The following is a 19,394-nucleotide window of genomic DNA, read 5'->3' as shown; positions in this document are numbered from 1 at the left end:
AAGACGGTTTCCTATGATTGTGCCACTTAACTGAGATCTGTCTCCATTTCCTTATTGTCTTGACTGCTTCTGAATGAGAGAGTTGTGTACTCTGATAACCTAATAAAAAGGAATTTTCATCTTGGTTTAAAGAACTAACCATATTCAGGAACAAACATATATGAGGAAATGAGTCCTTTGTAAAATTTCCAGTTGGATTTTGCAGCATCATAAGGAAGAAGTGGAATGCTAAAATAAACTTCATTTATCCCAAGTAGACACTTAAAGCCACTTTGAATTAACTTACTGTGATTTAATGTAAACACAGAAATAAAACACTTCCAGATATGCAATAAATGGTTAGAAAATACAAAATATATAAGAATTTTCTTTAAAGCACTGAACCACAAAGAAAATTTGAATAATTTATGTGCATTTCTTAAGTCCTGAACATACATGATAGATTTTAGCTGATGTATTTAAGCAAGTTAATGTTCTAGTACTTTAAAACTACAGATAAAATTATCATTAAAATCCCTCGAGCTCAAATTTTATTATATGCACATCCAGATTAAAAAGAGATAACAATTATTCTATTTCTCTGGAGGCCTAAACAACAAAAACTTATCACTCTGAAATGATCATTTTGCTCAAAGATGTGAGAAAATTATATTTAACATTTTTTTAGATAGTCCAGAGAGGATTGTTTCTATTTGTCCATTTACTGGTATACTCATTGAACTGTATCCCTGAGGCATTCAAACTCATGGTGGAGAAATAGCCTAACTGGAAAGATTAATTACTTTTCATATAACTCAATGAAAATTACGGCTTTCCTGCCCTGGCTTCTTACCCTGTCTCTCCTTCAGGAATAATATTTCATGTGCTGACAATAAACACTATGTAACAGAGTTACTATTTTACCAAGAGTTAAGTTGGGAATCTCAGGGTCATGAGCAATTTTAAGATAAGTAAAGCATTTGACTCATACCTATTTCTTAGTTGATATCCTTAACATAAAGTAGATTTATTTTTATTTCAAGACAAGTGCACAAATATGACCCCCTCTCTTGTTTTCATGTGACACACTATTCATAAAAAGAATGTCGATAGTATCAGACAACAGCAGATGTCAACCTAGCAGGAATTTGATTTAAAATTAGTTGCCAAAAAGTATTGGATCATACCAGAGAGGTGTGAGTCTTTGAAAAATATGTTGTATAGTGTAGTTATGATCAGCTTTGTATGAAGCACAGATGATCTGGGATCTCTCTTGGTTCTGGGTTAGGGAAGACCTTTTTTTTAAAAAAATATTGTATTTGCTCATTTTGTTAGTTGAGTTGTAATGTTATGTTAATCTTTTCTGTACAGCAAAGTGATTCAGTTATGCATATATGCTATACATCTATGTGTATTTTTTTCATATTCCTTTCCGTTAGTGTTTATCATAGGATATCGAATATAGTTCACTGTGCTATATAGTAGGACCTTATTGTTTATCCATTCTGTATATAATACTTTGCATCCGCTAATCCCAAACTCCCAATCCATCTCTCCCACACTCCCCTCTGCCTTGGCAACCGGAAGTCTTTTCTCTATCTGCAAGTCTGTTTCTGTTTCATAAGTAAGTTCATTTGTATCCTATTTTAGACTCCACGTGTAAGTGATGTCATATGGTATTTGTCTTTCTCTTTCTGACTTACTTCACTTAGTGTGATAATCTCTAGGTCCTTCCAGTCCAGGTTGATACAAATGGCATCATTTCATTTTTATGGCTGAGTAGTATTCCACTGTATATATGTACCACATCTTTTTTTGTGTGGTATCAGGGAAGAACTTTAGAGGAGGAGTGCTTAAGAGGAAGCCTGAGAGATGGGTAGTCAGTAAGGCGAAGAGCTTAAAGGCAGATCCTAGTGTAGAAGGGAGTTACGTGGAGGCTCAGAGCACTCTAGAGAGTACACAACTGAAAAGGCCTTTGTTTGAAATTCTTATTAACTTATCAGTGAACAAAGGATTCAACTCTGCACCTGTGTAGATGCACAGAATATTCTGAAACTTTAGGGCTCTTACCACCCAGAACGTTATAGAAGGAGTGGAATAAGAAATTGACCTTGTCCTGAAATGATGTAATCAGGTGATGAGAACACTAGTAGAAATGAGAGGAGGCTAAGTTTTATGGTGGTGCAGAAGAGAAATGGCTCTCTTTTGGTAAGAGAGAAGGTGGAGGGTTATTCAAAGCCCTTGAAGGAGTTGGCGTTTGCCATGATTCTGCAGGGTGAGGTCGGCAGCATGTTTGTAGTTTATTTGTGTCCTTGACTGTGTTTTGATTCTTGCCTTATTCGTTCAGCTAGGATTGTGTCTAAGCAGAGCCTCTGCATCTGTTCTTAACCTCAACTGCAGCCTTATCCTCTTACCCATGTGCCGCACGCTCCTGGCTTACCTTCGAGGATCACAGAAGGTAAGAAAAAAAATGTTCTGGTCACTGATTCCAGCATAGCAATCAAGTGTAAAAGTATCACGTTAGTCCTACTTAATCTTCATGGTCTGAAATTCTGCTGGAATGATTTCTTCAAAGATGATCCTGATGTAGTAAAGACGTCATCATCTGTCAAGGTGATCACTGAACTATTCTACAACAGTAAGTTAGGGCAGTGGATAATAGAAAGAATATCAGATACTGTGCTAACATATATAGAATTCACATATATACTTGTGAATCCTTGCATGATTTTGGGAGTATTGCAAACAAAGAACCTGAAGCATAGAGAGTTTAATTAACTTGACCAAGACCTTAGGACTAGTGAATGGTAGAGCTGAGATCAACCCCAGTTCTGAACTCTTTCCACTATACTTCCTCATTGAAGTCTTGTAGTTTAATTTAATTAATTAAATTCAGGTGAGCAAACTAGAGCCCCACGCTGTGCTTAGTCGCTCAGTCATATCCAACTCTTTGTGACCCCGTGAACTGTAGCCAGCCAGGCTCCTCTGTATATAGGATTCTCCAGGCAAGAGTACTGGTGTGGGTTGCCATTTCCTACTCCAGGGGTCTTCCCAACCCAGGGATCAAACCCAGGTCTCCCGCACTGCAGATAGATGCTTTACCGTCTGAGCTACCAGGGAAGCCCCAGAGCCCCATGGACTTTGATTAATACACAGGATGACTGCTGGTGTTGATGGCAGTTTCTTAAAACACATTCCTGTTTTGAGCTGTCAGTGACTTGAAGTAGAGTTCTTGGATATGATATGATGTCGTGTATGATATTTGAGTGTGAAAGAAAGGGTTTGAGAAAAGAGAAAAGCTCTTTGAAAGTTAAAAATCCAACTGAAATTGTTTTCTATTTTCTCTTGTCTGTGTATGTGTGTTTATGTACGTGTGTGTTTATTGCTTTCTTCACTAAAAAGATAGTTAGACACTACTCGATAGATACTGATATTTCGAAAGGAGTTGTTTTGAAATGAGGTCATTTTGATGTTCTGTGAAGTTCATGTAAGTGGATTTACTGCAGTTAAAGTTCTCAATCTTTTCATGAAATTATATTTAGAAATTCTTTACTCTTAATGCAGTAATTTGTGGAAATAACTCTTTCTGTAGGTTGCCAGCTATTATGAAATGCTAGGTTTAGATCCCTGTGGCTGGCCATTGGCTTGGTATGAGGAAAGAAGATAAATGGCAGGAAATGGAAAGTGCCCACCTAAGTCTCTCAGCATTTAATAAGACTTAGAGAATTGTCCCCCAGTGTGAAACATGGTATTCAAAGATACTTGACATTTTATTTTTGTACAAGATCAACCAGGCATTTAAACCTGTAGATGAAATTATTTTATTTTAAAATAATCTTAGTTTTTGACCACAAAAGGAAGTCACACATATTGTAAAATGAAAACACTGCAGAAATATGCAAAGTTATCAGTGAAGGGTCCCCCTAATGTTGCTCCGCCAGCACAACCACATTTTGGGAAAAATGCCTGCAAGTATGTTAACATATACGGTGCCATTAATTTTAAACAATATAGTGTGGTTTATGTGTTGTAACATTTTTACCTAACATTATATCTTACATGTCTTTCCATATCAATACTAAGCCTCTTCACATTCTCTCTAATGATTTGAGTGTTCCACTGACTAGAGACATCGTACTTCATCTCATCAGGTTTTAATTGATAGACCTCTGCCATATTTCCAAAGTTTTGCACATGTAACTGAGTTGCTGCATCGCTTTTATCATATTAAATTTTTTTTATTTAGGTTCCAAGCCGGAGAACCAGAAGATTGTTGGATAAAAGCAGAACATTCCACATAACCTGTGGTGTGACTATCTGTATTTTCTCAGGTGAGAAAACCCAAAAGATGTTAAGTATTATGTTAGAACATTTTATGGATGGCATTTTTATTGTTTATGGTTTTCTTATTATGTAGCTTAGTTTTCTCTTCCGTGTGTGTAAAGAAATTTATCTAGTGGCATTATAGAAAATGGGTAGGTCAAATATATTAATATATGTATACAAAGTTTGGTCCCTAAGCTAGTAATGATTGTTTTTCTAAAAGGAAATAATTTCATTTAGAAAGATTGGAAGAAGGTGACTAAAAGTTTTCAACCTCTAAAAGTAATGACATGATAGAAGTTTAAATTCTTGAAAATTAAAATGTGAAATGTGCATTCATAGAATATGATTCCTTCAAAATTATATTTGTTAAGTGTTTCTTTGATATTACTACTTGGGCAGAAGAGCAAATGTCAAAATTGTGGAATTTTATTCTGCTCAATTCCAAGTTAAAATGTAAAGTGAGAATCTTTGATTTTTAAGAGTCATTTTAAAATAAATGTTTATCCTGAGCAAAGTTTTGAAACAGAAAGTTATAAACATTTTTATTAAGTGCGTGCATGCTGTCACTTCAGTCATATCTGACTCTTTGTGAAACTATAGACTGTAGCTCGCCAGGCTCCACTGTCCATGGGATTCTCCAGGCAAGAATACAAGAGTGGGTTGCCATTTTCTTCTCCAGGGGACCTTCCAGATCCAAGGGTCAAAGCTGTCTCCTGCATTAGCAGGCAGGTTTTTCACCCTAGTGCCACCTGGGAAGCGCATGGACTCTGTCAATGGATTGTGTAGATCTATCCCCAGCTGCTCATCTGCCTTACTGTGTGACATAATCTCTCTGATCTTAAGTTTGTTATTAACCATAAAATGGATTGACAGCACACCTACCTCATGGTTTTAAGAAGAAAATGAAAACATGTGTGTGAAGTTCTTAGGACAGAATTAATTATTATAATTTACAAATTCATGAATAAATTATCTCAGTGCTATTGTGTTTGTTTACTTAGTCATTCAGTTGTGTCCAACTCTTTATGACCCCATGAACTATAGCCCTCTGGGCTCCTCTGTCCATGCGGTTTCCCAGGCAAGAATACTGGAGTGGGTTGCCATTTGTGGTAAAGGTTAGGGTTGGATTAAAGCTAGAGAGTGAAAGGTCAAAAATGGAGGATGATCAGGAAACATTGGCACATTCTTAACTTGAATTTTTCTAAACAGTAGTTGTATCCAAATATTCTATCAATTGGAGAACAACCCAGAGATTGAGATAATGTAGAGTGTTGCCATGATTGAGCTTGTGATTCAGAGGGTTTGCATTCTGCCACTCACTAGGGGTCTGACCATAGCTAAGTCACTTTTCTTTTCTTCTTGATTTAAAGATTTATTTATTTTTGACTTCACTGGGTCTTCACTGCTGTGGGCTTTCTCTATTTATAGCATACCTCAGTAGCTGTGGCACATGTGGGATCTTCCAAGAGTAGGGATTGAACCTATGTCCCCTGCATTGGCAGGTGGATTCTTAACCACTGGACCACCAGCGAAGCCCCTTACCTTACCCTTAGTTTTCTTATCTGTAAAATAGGGATGTATTATCTGTAAAATAGGATTAAATGAGAAAATCCACACAAAGCACATCACTTTCTCTCTGCTGCCTAAAATCAAAAGCTGCAAATTGTTTCAACCTAAAAAACTTTTTAGGGGCTTCCCAGGTGGCTCAGTGATAAAAATACACCTGCCAATGCAGGAGACACAGATTCGACCCCTGGGTTGGGAAGATCCCATGGGAGGAGGAAATGGCAACCCACTCCAGTATTCTTGCCTGGAGAATTCCACGGACAGAGGAGCCTGGTGGGCTACAGTCTATGGGGTCACAAAGAGTCAGATATGACTGAACGACTGAGCACACACACAAAAAACCTTTTAAGGAAGGTGAATGTATCTCTTAAGGATATATCTCATACAGCTGTTACCTAGGGCACTTTTTTCGGGAGAATTAAAAAGAATGGTATTTCCTCTTAGGATGCCTTTGAACTTTTGAGACATAAAATATGTAGTGAACATGTAAGCTTTTTGTTTATAATACAGGGATTTTTTTTCCTATAGATTTTAGAAATGCTGAGGCAGTAGGACACAGTTTTGCTTCAATAATGTTTCATGTCTGTACCATAGTTGAGTATCACCTAAACAGCCTTTATTTCTTTGGAACCCAGTCTTTGCATGTTAGTTAACCCACTTTCAGTTTCCTGTCTATTTGTGGGACCCTTTTCGTTCCTTTGATCTGGGCACTGGCAGGAGTTTATAAATCCTTTAAATAACCCCTAGATTATTTAGCATTCTATCCCTTCTCTCTCACTTTCATTTGTCCTTTGGGAGTAATTCAGAACTCTTGGCCCATCTATATACATCTCATTTTGCTAGGTTGGATTGGTTGTAGAATTTTTACTTTCCAGGGCATGTCTCTTTTTGAATCACAACACTCCATAAAGTATAAATTGTAATGTTTTCCTAAGCAATTTTGGTCCATTTATCTTATTAAGTCTCTTATTTCTGTCATCACCATTTTACAGAAAGGTAAACTGAGGCATTAGTAGGCAAGTGATGTGGGCAAGAAAACAGGTTTTCTAGCTAATTAAATGTTGTTCTTTATGGTACATTATAATGTGCCATTAATTTTAACCTTATTTCATCTATAAGGAACGCTTGAAAAGGGAGGAGGCTATTATAGTACTATTCAAAAAGTCATTTGCTTCTTTCTTCTCTAACCTCATGATAATTTTCTTTTTTCTGACCATGCCAAAAGGTATTTGTCTTCAACTCTCTAGTAATTTCCTAAGTCTTTGGTATAAGCTCTGAGTCAGTTGACTACTCATTAGTGCAGCATTGTAGGCAGATTATTAAATGGTGATTGTTATCTTCCTGAGTTTTGTCCCATGAAGTTGCTATTGGATCTAAACACTATGCCTTGAATCTGTGGACTGTGAAAAATGTTAACTGATTAAAAGCCTTTTCATGGGCTTTTATCTTAGGTTGAGTGTCAGTGAAGTATACAAAATATATAATAGATTTGGAGCTATAGGAGAGGCGAAAGATTGGCAAATATATAATACAGTAGTTCCCCCTTATCCATGGGGAATACTTTCCAAGACTTCCAGTGAATGCTTGAAATCAATGATGATATAGCCTGTATATACTGTTTTTTCTTATACAAACACACCTGGGATAAAGTTTAGTTTATAAATTAGGCACAATTAAAGATTAGCAATAATTACTAATGTTACAATTGTAACAATATGCTATAATAAAAGCTAAATGAATATGATCCTCTTCTCTCTCAAAGTATCTTATTGTACCAATTTAATGCCTCTTCCATCTTAACTAAACATGTGCTGTGGCTGGTCACTTCTGCAGTTTGAGGTGTGACAGCAAAGTGAGCACAAAATTCTTTTTCCTTTCCCATTTCTGGGATAGACGATTCACTCTTACTGTGGATCTTAGCAACCTCAACATAGGAAATTTCTTTTCCTTATTAAGTCAAGAACTTTCACCTCTTCACTTAACGGAGGCACTTTACAGCTTCCTTTGGTATATCTGAATTGCTAGCATCACTACTCTTGTAGTTTGGGACCGTTATTAAATAAAACAAGGGCAACTTGATCACAAGTAATGCAATATCTCAGACTGTGGATCTGATAATGAAGCCAGTTACTAATTGGCCAACGGGTGGGATGTGTTGGACTGAGGGATGATTCATGTCCCAGGTGGGGGAGTGGGACAGCCAGAGATTTCATCACACTCAGAACAGCATGCAATTTAAAACTTATAAACTGTTTATTTCTGGAATTTTCCACTGAATGTTTTCAGACCACAGGTAACTAAAGCTTCAGAGAGTGAAACCATTGTTTGAGTAAGGGGGGATTACTGTATTCAGGAGATGCTTAAATGAATAAATAAATTCCTGTATTATTATACACATATGTGTGTGTATTTGTGTTAGTGTGTGTTGGTGTATTTCTAACTCTTGACTTATTACAGTTATTTTATTTTGGCTTTTGAAAATTCTGTTTCTTTACATTATTTCACAGAAATAACTGTGTATAATTAAGATTCTTTGTGCTTTTAAGACTTCCATTTAATTGAACATTTTATTGCCTATATGGTGTGGCCCTGTGTTTATGTAAGGAGAGGAACCAACTCCCCTTTATTGAGTATATCTGAAAACCCCACTGACTGGTGTGATTCTGTAGGTGTGCACGTGGCCGCCCACCTGGTTAATGCCCTCAACTTCTCAGTGAACTACCGTGAGGATTTTCTCGAACTGAACGCAGCAAGATACCGAGAGGAGGTGGGTGGCCTCTGTCTTCTCATTTTCCTTTCACTTGTCATGAGATGACTAATGAGGGTCTGTGATTTTCGCAGGAAATTTGTACCTTGCTGCTCCTTTTGAGTGCTTTTAAAATGCACTTGTCATGTTGAGTTTTATTCCTTTTCAACAGAAAATATATGTAATTACTATTTCACAGTCTCTCCTGCTGAACTTGAAAGTTCGGAGAGTGTCTATTTATTGCGTTCTGCAGTGTTCACATGGTTGCCACTCAGGCCTGCCTTCTGCCTCCTAACAGTTTTGTCTAATTCCCATCACTCAATGGAGACTATTGGCAGTGCCAACACGGGGTAAAAATCCTTCAGGAACTCATACTGTGCTTGAGGAGGAAAAGGGCAGAAAAGAAAGTTGACTGTTTGATGATCCTAGACCATCAGTTGATTTGACTTAAAAATATTATTGAATTTTAATGGTTTACTTTGTTTTATTTTGTTTTGTAATCCTTATAATAGGTGACCTTGGCCTGAATTCTGTAGGGGGCAATATCTAACTTAGGGGTGCTCTTCTCCATGTGGAGCTGCCCATAAAGTGAAATTATATGTGCAGGGAGCTGAACTGGACCAAGAAACAGAACATGCACAGCCCTAGTTAGGTCTCTGTTGCTTGACACTCTCATGGTGTCCTCAGGCTGCCTTTGATTCCCAAAGCCAAGACTGCATCAACACCAAAATGTTCAGGGTCCCATGTGATCAGAACCCCGCCCTGTTCTGCTCAGTTTGGTAGTGACTTAATAGATTGTTCTCCTCACTCCATCTTCCTCTTACATATCACCAGAGTTCTCTAGATTCATAGCGCTGTGATCATGTGCTCCACCTTCCTCCCAAGACAAATCAAAGGCCAAAGTAATGACAAACAAACACAGACATAAATCATTAAACCAAAATAACAAGTAGCCCTAGATAAATACCTTAACTATACTAGTATCTTTTAATATACCAGTGTGATTTCGTTGACCTGGGTTAGAGGCAGCCACTAATATTTTTCACTGCTGAGCAATCGGTATGCAGGTCAATTTCACTTCTGAGAAATATGTATGCAGATCAAGAAGCAATAGTTAGAACCGGGCATGGAACAACAGACTGGTTCAAAATTGGGAAAGGAGTACGTCAAGGCTGTATATTGTCACCTTGCTTATTTAACTTATATGCAGAGTACCTCATGCGAAATGCCAGACTGATTGAAGCACAAGCTGGAATCAAGATTGTCAGGAGAAACATCAATAACTTCAGATATGCAGATGACAGCACCCTTGTGGCAGAAAGCGAAGAGGAACTAAAGAGCATCTGGATGAAAGTGAAAGAGGAGAGGGAAAAAACTCCTCAACATTCAAAAAATGAAGATCATGGCATCTGATCCCATCACTTCATGGCAAATAGATGGGGAAACAATGGAAACAGTGACAGACTTTATTTTCTTGGACTCCAAAATCACTGCAGATGGTGACTGCAGCCATGAAATTAAAAGACAGTTGCTCCTTGGAAGAAAAGGTATGACAAATCTAGACAGCATATTCAAAAGTAGAGACATTACTTTACCGATAAAGGTCTATATAGTCAAAGCTATGTTTTTTCCAGTAGTCATGTATGGATGTGAGAGTTGGACCATAAAGAAAGCTGAGCACTGAAGAACTGATGCTTTTGAACTGTGGTGTTAGAGAAGACTCTTTAGAGTTCCTTGGACTGCAAGGAGATCCAACCAGTCCATCCTAAAGGAAATCAGTCCTGAATATTCATTGGAAGGACTGATGCTGAAGCTGAAGCTCCAATAACTTGGCCACCTGGTGCGAAGAACTGACTCATTGGAAAAGATCCTGATGCTGGGAAAGATTGAAGGCGAGGGGAGAAGAGGACGACAGAGAATGAGATGGTTGGATGGCATCACCGACTCAGTGGACATGAGTTTGAGGAAGCTCCGGGAGTTGGTGATGGACAGAGAAGCCTGGCGTGCTGCAGTCCATGGGGTTGCAAAGAGTCAGACATGACTGAGCGACTGAACTGAACTAAACTAATATTTTCAAAAAGTTCACCAGGTGATTGTAGATTATGTGCTGTACTTAGTCACTCAGTCATGTCCAACTCTTTGTGACTCCATGAACTGTAGCCCACCAAGCTCCTCTGTCCTTGGGGATTCTCCAGGAAAGTATAGTGGAGTGGATTGCCATGCCCTCCTCCAGGGGATCTTCCCCACCCAGGGGTCAAACACAGGTCTCCTGCCTTGCAGGAGTATATCCAGCATTAAGAACCATGGAGAAGTCCAACTCCTTAGCATGCCAGTGGAAGCTCCGCATGTAATGATTTCATCCCAGAGAGAGCCCCCCACCTCTCCCTATCTCCCATCACTTGCCCTGATCATATGGGGTTACTTGTATCTTACTACTGCCATGAAAATTCCTTTTTAATCTTTTCCTTCTTTGCTTCTCTCTTCTGCTTTATAATTCATGTGTCTTCAATAACTGTAATGATTTAATCATTTTATTTAAATATACTTTTTCTTAAGATGCCAGTATTCTAGTCATTTTAGGATTTCTAGGTATTAAATTTATTTCACTTTAAGAGAGATAGAGGCTTAATGTAAAATAGTTTAGAACGCCCAAGCAAGTGAAAAGTGAAAGCTTCTCCTCCAAAAATAGCCACAGGTAATGATTTTATGTTTTCTTATTTTGAGTGGTATTTTATGATATATATTCTTTAGCAATAGCAATTTGTAAATATATGTTTTGTGACTTACTGTAGCAGAAAGTCTACATCTACCTCATCTTCTTCATATGACTATACCATAATTTATTTTTAGTCTTTTTCTTATTCACTAATGTTGAGCTGATTCCAGGTTTTTGTCATAAACTGCATGCTAGTAAATTTATTTTTTTGTATAGTTCTGCTAGGCAGATTTATAGAAGTAATTTTGGTTTCAAAGGTACACGCATTTTTAGTTTTGTTGGACAAATTATTTTCCAAAAAACTTCACCAGTTGATATACTCTACCAATTTTATTGCAACGCTTATTTCTATACCTCACTTGTTTTTTAAAAAATACTGCTGATAAGGTGGATGAAAAATAGTAATTCATTTTAATTTACATTTTCCTTTTTTTCCCCTTCTTTCCTCCCTTCCTTCGCTTCTTCAGTCATGCCTTTCTCCCCTTCTTCTTTCTTTTAATAAATATTTTTGAGTGCCTAGTAGGTATCAGGCCATGTACTAGATTAAGATGACAAAATACACACACATTCACACAGAGATAATACATATGTAGACAGTTGTATTCTTCTGTGACTTGCCTTTGGAAAGGATGGGTTTGTGTCATGAACCTTACTGTTCTTGCTATGTGCTTACACTCTTGTTTTCTCCACATCCCTGGTGACGCCTCCAGTCTCCAGTTTGTGATGGGTGGCATATTCCTGATGGAATAGCTTAATTGGCCTCATCTTGTCATCTGTGAAACAGTCTTTTACTCTTATACCCTGTCTTCATTCCCTAGCAGTTTTATTCATCTTCGGAAGTTTCCTAGCTAGTTATTCATATTTCTGGTATTACCACTTTGTTCAGTCCATTTTGTGTTTTTCCTACTTGTTTATGTATTAAGTTCCTCAAGATTATAGGCCTCCCTAGTGGTTCAGATGGTCAAGAATCTGCCTGCAATGCAGGAGACCTGGATTCGATCCCTACGTCAGGAAGATCCCCTGGAGAAGGGAATGACTACGCACTCCAGTATTCTTGCCTGGAAAATTCCATGGGCAGAGGAGCCTGGCGGGCTACAGTCCATGGGATCACAAAAAGTCAGACACAACTGAGCAACTAACACTCTGATACTCTAGATTAGCCTTTAGTCATGTTTTTAACGCCATGTTTCTAACTAGAAGCCATTGGACCTAAGCTGGATGAGGAGCTATTCTTGGGCAAATGGTCCTTATTCAGGGTCCCTGAAATTATTTAAATGGCTTCCTACTTTGTATAGAGCTTGGTCTGACCACAGATTCAATGGAGGCATGAGAAAAGTAATTCATAAGTTGTACAATATTAGGCCCCTTTGGATAAAAAATTAATCCACATTCTACTGGGCATTGATCTAAGATTTCCAGAAGACAGAAGGGAGTTGGTTTCAGTCCATTATACCATGAGGATATAGTTTAAAGGAAATATTACTGTAACAAGATTAATGTATTTCTAATTAGAAGGAAGCTGTCTTCCTTATTTGAATATTATCACTACTTTCACAGTAGCATTTGAAACATTTTAGTTCTCAGTATTCTCTGCATTGAATTTGCACAACATAACCCCCTCTATATACTTTATTACTTTTGGTTCTTACTGTTTTGACACTTGCTAGGTGCAGTTGGCAGCTGTGGAGGACAGAGCATATATTAATGTTTCCACATTGTAGCTGAAAGGATTGAATCCCAAAAGGATCAAAGGCTGGGCTTCAGGCCACTCCCACTAGCCTGTAATTGGCCATTAAGATGAAAGCTTGGACCTTCTGACTCCTCATCCAATATTCTTCCCTTTTCAAATGGATAAATTTCTTGGAATTGGATTTTGTATGTATGATAATCTCCTCTGGGCTTCTCTGGTGGCTCAGACAGTAAAGAATCTGCCTGTAAATTAGGATACACGAGTTTGATCCCTGGGTTGGGAAGATCCCCTGGAGAAGGGAATAGCAACCCACTCCAGTATTCTTGCCTGGAGAATTCCATGGACAGAGGAGCCTGGCGGGCTACAGTCCAGGGGTAGCAAAGAGTAGGAAATGACTGAGCCACTAACACTACCACCACCATAATCTCCTCTAGCCTTGTAAAAACATTATGAAACTTAATTGAGTCTCTGTTATTTCCATTGGGAGGACAGTATCCTACATACCTAACACATGGCTCTTCTCTCTCACAGACTCCTTGCAGAATTTTGTTTATCAGTGTTTTATTTTTCAGCCATTTTTTTTTTCCTTTTTCTTCAGGATCCTAGAAAACTGCTCTTCACAACTGGTAAGTTGTTGTTCACGGAGGCTTCTATACTGTATTTATATATGTGCTAAAATACAGCAAGGGAAATGTTCATGTCAAACAAATGTTCAAGCATAAGGTTTCAGTGAAAACAAAGGGACAGGGCAAACCATCAGGGTTCACAGGAATGAAGAGTAAAATTAAGCAAATGTATTTGCCTGTCATATATTCTTTCAATGGAAATTACATAATACTAGGGGCTTGGGAGTGCCTGCCATGTACCCGCTGTTATGACAAGTTCTATTGGAGATAATACAGAGGGAATACGTTTCTGTTTTTGAAGTTTTGGAGAGAAAAACACCAAACACTCTGAGTATCAGTGTAGTTCTTAATATTTAGTAATTTAGTAGGATATGTTCTGATCTCAAAACCTATAAGGAAGAGGAGAAACAGTCGCTAAAATAAGTTATTTTTCTTGAAATGTGTCCCCTTTCTAATTCTTAATTTATTTTCCCTTCTTAAACATGTTGTCCATAAAATCTCAGTCTAGACTATTAATTTGTTGAAGTACATTTGAACATCTCAAAATTTGGCCCTGATGTTAGTACAGTTCTATTTTTTCTCTTTCTCAATCTTACATTTATAATAATGAAAAGGAGATTCATTTTGGGAGATTTTTGGTACCTGTTTCAGAGACACGATGATTATGGATGTGAGATGGTCTGTCATAAAGTCTTGGCTGTACTACCTTATCAAGGATCAGAATTGCATACAGGACTGAGACATGGCTCTGTCAAATGCATTGTTTCTTTTTTGAATCAGCCTTATGATGAAAAATAATAATAATTCAAGTGTTTCCCCCTCATGTCACAGCTACATATTTATAATATATATTTTCTGACTATAAATTATGATATTTGCCATTTGCAAAGTACATATTTCACAGTTTTCTCCTTAGGAACACAATTTAGTTTTGTTTACAACTTTGCTCATTTAAACATGTTTTTATTAAAGCCTTAAGAATTAGATGAGAACAGAAGGGAGGAAAAGCAGAAAAATAAAACCTTATGTATGAATCAACGTATTTTTTGGTTCATATGGATCAATTTAAGAGAAATAAATAAGAACTTTGTTTTAATATTCTTTTACTACGTAGAATATAGTTGAAGCGTTAGAAATGCTTTAAAAAGTTTAGTTTTTAAAAATATAAAAAGATCTCTCATATGATGAAGATATTATATTAAGAAACTTAGTAAAGTTAGTGCTTATAAGTAGGTGATCTCTCCCCCTAGCATGAAACACCATCATCCTGTGTTCTTTCTCAGAAGTTCCTATGAGTGTGTTGGGCTAAGTAGAGATAATATTATACTTAAAAACACAAATTCCTGGTTTCACCCTAGAGAGAGACCAAGTTGGGACCTGGCAATGTGTTTTATTAACCTTCTCAGTACTGTTTTACCTTTACTGAGCATCTGATTATACTCCTGGGCGTAACTTCTCACCACTACCTACATTTTACCTCCTCTCTTACTCTTTTCTTCACTTGTCAACTCTTGCTCATCCTGTAAGTGTCAGTTGACATACCCCATTATGCACAGATTTCTCCCTAATTCCAGTAGGCCGAGCTGATCCCTTCTTGGCCTGGGCCCCTAAAGATACATGGTGAAATGCTATGAATAACTGGTTTCCTTCCATATACTGTAGAATAATTGATTACCTACATATATGGTGTTTTCCACTTGAAATCAGTTTCTTCACAGTGCAGCAGGGCCACCCACAGAGCATGCAGAGAAAACATTTTGTGGAGTTTCTCTCAATACAAGCAACTTGAATTGCCCCAGATCAGCATGTCAGTATCACTTTGGTGGCCCAGTTCCATAAAATTTGATGAAAGAAATACTATACTTTTCATCAGGTGCCATCTATTTCCCAGAAACACAGACCCAATCCCCCTAAATATGATGCTAAAACCCCTCTATGGTATTTTGACTCACTAAATAAATGTTAAAAACATTCCAATTAAGAACTTATAGAATAAATTTAATAGATTGAATTAGTCAAACATTTAAAAATGCACACTATGTATCTCTAAATTTGGTAGAACTTTGTATGATGAGAATAAAGTGCCCAATATCCAATTTCAATTAGAAAAACCCTCACAAACACAGTTATGTCTCCAATTATCTTGGTAAAAACAGGATGATGAACACAAGATGGTATATTTCTGACTACATCTGGGTAGGGAAGAAAATGATCTTTCAGTTCATCTATAAACGGCAATGTAGTGAAGTCATTCATTTTATGGGCTACTAATTAACCTAATATGCATAGATCAAAAACAATAAGAGTAAATGTAATAAGCATTTTTTTTCTAAGAAAACAAGTATAGATTTTGCTTTATAACTTGAAGACTGAGAGTTCACAATGTACTTCATTTTGCTAAGTGACCTTGCCCAGTGAACTTAGACTAGCCCAATACTTTCTAACCTGTGCTTCCTGACTCTTGGGATATGTGTGGTAATAGAGGCTAATTTACTGGGACTTGGCTGAGCTGTTATCCAAGGCTAGGTTAGGATGCCCTTTGATGTACCTCGAAAATACTCAATGTTTGGCTCTCTTTCACACTTAATACCCTATGTTGCAATTGCCTGCTTATCGTGTCTCCCACACTGGACTGAGATTTATTTTAGAGCATGATTCATTTTTACTCTAGCACTTGACAGTACAATGCAGATGCCCAGAAAGTAGTCCCTGAATGGATAAAAGTCATTTTCTTGGCCTTTTTTAAAGGAAGCATAATTGCTTTATAATGTTGTGTTAGTTTCTGGAAAGGGTGTGGAGAAAAGGGAACCCTCTTGCACTGCTGGTGGGAATGTAAATCAGCCACTATCCTCGCTCAGATGGTAAAGAATCTGCCTGCAGTGCGGGAGACCTGGATTCGATCCCTGGGTCAGGAAAATCCCCTGGAGGAGGGCATGGCAACCCACTCCAGTGTTCTTGCCTGGAGAATTCCATGGACAGAAGAGCCTGGTGGGCTGCAGTCCATGGGGTCTCAAAGAGTCAGAAACAACTGAGAGACTAACACTTTCATGGAGAATAGTGTGGAGGTTCCTTAAAAACTAAAACTAGAACTATCATATGACCCAGCAATCCCACCGCTGGTAATGGTGGTGGTGGTGGTGGTGGTTTAGTTGCTAAGTCGTGTCCGACTCTTGTGACTCCATGGACTTAGCCTGCCAGGCTTCTCTGTCCATGGGGATTCTCTAGGCAAGAATACTGGAGTGGGTTGCCAGTTCCTTTGCCAGGGGATCTTCCCGATCCAGGAATCGAACCCGGGTCTCCTGCATTGCAGGCAGATTCTTTGCCAACTGAGCTATGAGGGAAGCCCACTACTAGGTATAGACCCTGAGTAAACCATAATTCAAAAAGACACATGAGGGGAAGAATGTACACCTATGGTTAATTCATGTTGATGTATGACAGAAATCAAACCAATTTTGTAAACCAAACAATCAATTAAAAATACATAAATATTAAAAAAGACATATGTACCCCAGTGTTCATTGCAGCACTATTTATAATAGCTAGCACATGGAAGTAACCTAAATGTTACATATGAATGGATAAAGAAGATGTAGTATATAATATGTACAGTGGAATATTACTCAGCCTTAAAAATGAACGAAATTGGGTCATTTGTAGAAAAGTCATTTTTTTTTAAACTCTTCTACTTGTTACATAGATATTCTCTGCAACATTCTAGATAATTTGTAGGCCAGCCTCTGTTTAATTCCAGTAACAGAAAATCTTAGCTTTTTTTAAACTGAAGTATAGTTAATTTTCAATGTTGTGTTAGTTTCAAGTGTGTAGCAAAGTGGTTCAGTAATACATGCATATATATATGTGTGTGTATGTATATATGTGTGTTTGGAATTTGGCTTAGGGGACAGTAACAGGGCTATAATTCCAGGATATACACATATGCCCTAGGTTATTTGAGGGTTCTATTTCATCTTGATTTCAAATGGCTGAGGTCAACTATTTCACCCTAAGTCTTTCTAATGCATTTTCCATGATCTGCTCTAAGAGGAATGCTTAAGTTCAGTGTTTGGGGAAGTATCTGTTCAAATTTAAACTGGTTTCTTGACTTTAGTACCTCTCAGAAAATTTGTATCAATGTGCCCTGTGATTCTTCAAGGAATAGTTATAACATTTTTGATCACTGGAAATTAATACCTAAAAGAATTGATGTTCAAATAATACCCTTTGGAACTTATACCTCTATTCTAAACATGCTCCATTTTTTCAGGTGTCCTGATGAAGTGATTTGCAGACATTCTAAAACTAATTTTGGCATGTTCAGGACTATATACAGGAAATCTTGTATGTAGACACAGTAGACATTCATGAAGCCTCAATGAAATTACTTGAAAGGCCTCTCCAACCACAAATTTCACATTATAGAGCCATCTGGGATTTTATCATTTATTTATTCATTTGGGAAAATATGGATTTTTTAAATTACTTGGAGCCAGAGAGATGGACCTTCTCTCCTTTTTCTTCTTTAAATTTGAGTTATAACTGAAGTACTCTAAATTATACATATGTAAAGTATGTTATTTGATCACTTTTGACATATGTATATACATAAGAAACCATGATCAAAATCAAGATAACAAATATGTCCATCAATTCTAAAAATGTTTTGTGCTCCTTTGTAATGCATCCTGCTCTCTGCCCCTCCTAGTTATGGATCTGCTTTCTACCACTAAAGAATGCTTTGAATTTTCTAGAATGTTGTATAAAAGAAATCATAGAGCTTATATTCTTTCAGGGTTTTTTTTTGGGGGTGGGGGAGTCTGGTTTTTTCACTCAGACTTAGAATTTTGTGATTCATCTGTGTTCATATGCATAGGTATATGTCATTTTTTTAAACTGCTGATTAATTTTTCAGGCACAATAAATAATTATTTATCCATCCATCTGTTGATGGAGATTTGAATTGTTTATAGGCTTTGAGTATTAAAGTGGTTAGTGAATATTTTTGAACAAGTTTGGGGTGGATATGTTTGTGTTTTGGGGGGATAAGTATTTGGAAGAGAAAAGGCTTGGTCATTTTGTAGGCCTGCTGTTCTTTTTAAATAGTGCTATTAATCCTTTAGTGTGAACTAGTGTATGTATCTTGCTCTTCTGTTACTCCTAGGAAGTAAAGTAATGGGAGAGACAATAGGAAAGGGCGTGCCCTATGAAAGAAGTCAGAGGGGAGATGATTTGGGTTGGGGCATCAGGGAAAGGCAAGTTTTGTTAGGCTTCCAAATCTGTGTATTGGGAAGAGTGAAAGGAGGGTGTACTCAAGTATTAAGTTCCATAGACCGACTCCCTTACTTCTCATGTGGTCCTTTACAAGTGGAAACTTGTGTCTACTGTATTGGAATTTCCAATATTATTTTCCAACCATTCTACACCCTCTGTGATCCTGACGATGCATATCAGTGTTGCCTTGGTACCATCCCCAGCTTGTTTGCTTCTGTTGATGGCTCTCATTCCCTGATGGGCCTTCTGTTTCATAGGTGCTTCCTTGTCAAGAAGAGTGGGGAGGTGTCTATACTTTTGGAGACAGAATTGTTTTAATACCTTTTCTGGAAAGATTTGAGATGGACTTGCTTAGCTAGTTCATTTAGTACTTATTGTTGCTCATAAAATTGTAAGAGTAAATAAAGGTAACTTATAGACAATATTGTATTTGATAGTAATAAAATAATAAGCAATGAGACTACTGTGATTTTT

The 19,394-nt window shown here is 37.4% G+C and overlaps 1 protein-coding gene across 3 annotated transcripts in view; it reads left to right on the top strand.

Moving 5' to 3' along the window:
- The window catches only part of NOX4 (NADPH oxidase 4), a 184,812-nt gene that overhangs the window by 42,196 nt on the left and 123,222 nt on the right, over positions 1-19,394 (top strand). For all 3 annotated transcript variants that reach the window (XR_014066487.1, XM_081533349.1, XM_081533348.1), the window contains exons 3-6: positions 2,327-2,437; positions 4,226-4,310; positions 8,541-8,638; positions 13,622-13,649. Coding sequence is in view for 2 of the 3 variants with exons in the window: in XM_081533349.1 (XP_081389475.1) it covers positions 2,327-2,437; positions 4,226-4,310; positions 8,541-8,638; positions 13,622-13,649 (322 nt within the window). In the remaining variant the exon portion in view is untranslated. The remainder of the gene's footprint in view (positions 1-2,326; positions 2,438-4,225; positions 4,311-8,540; positions 8,639-13,621; positions 13,650-19,394) is intronic.

Source organism: Giraffa tippelskirchi, chromosome 10 (assembly GCF_054371585.1).
Source record: "Giraffa tippelskirchi isolate mGirTip1 chromosome 10, T2T-mGirTip1v1.2.pri, whole genome shotgun sequence".
Lineage (NCBI taxonomy): Eukaryota > Metazoa > Chordata > Mammalia > Artiodactyla > Giraffidae > Giraffa > Giraffa tippelskirchi.
This window is presented reverse-complemented; position numbering and strand designations above follow the sequence as displayed.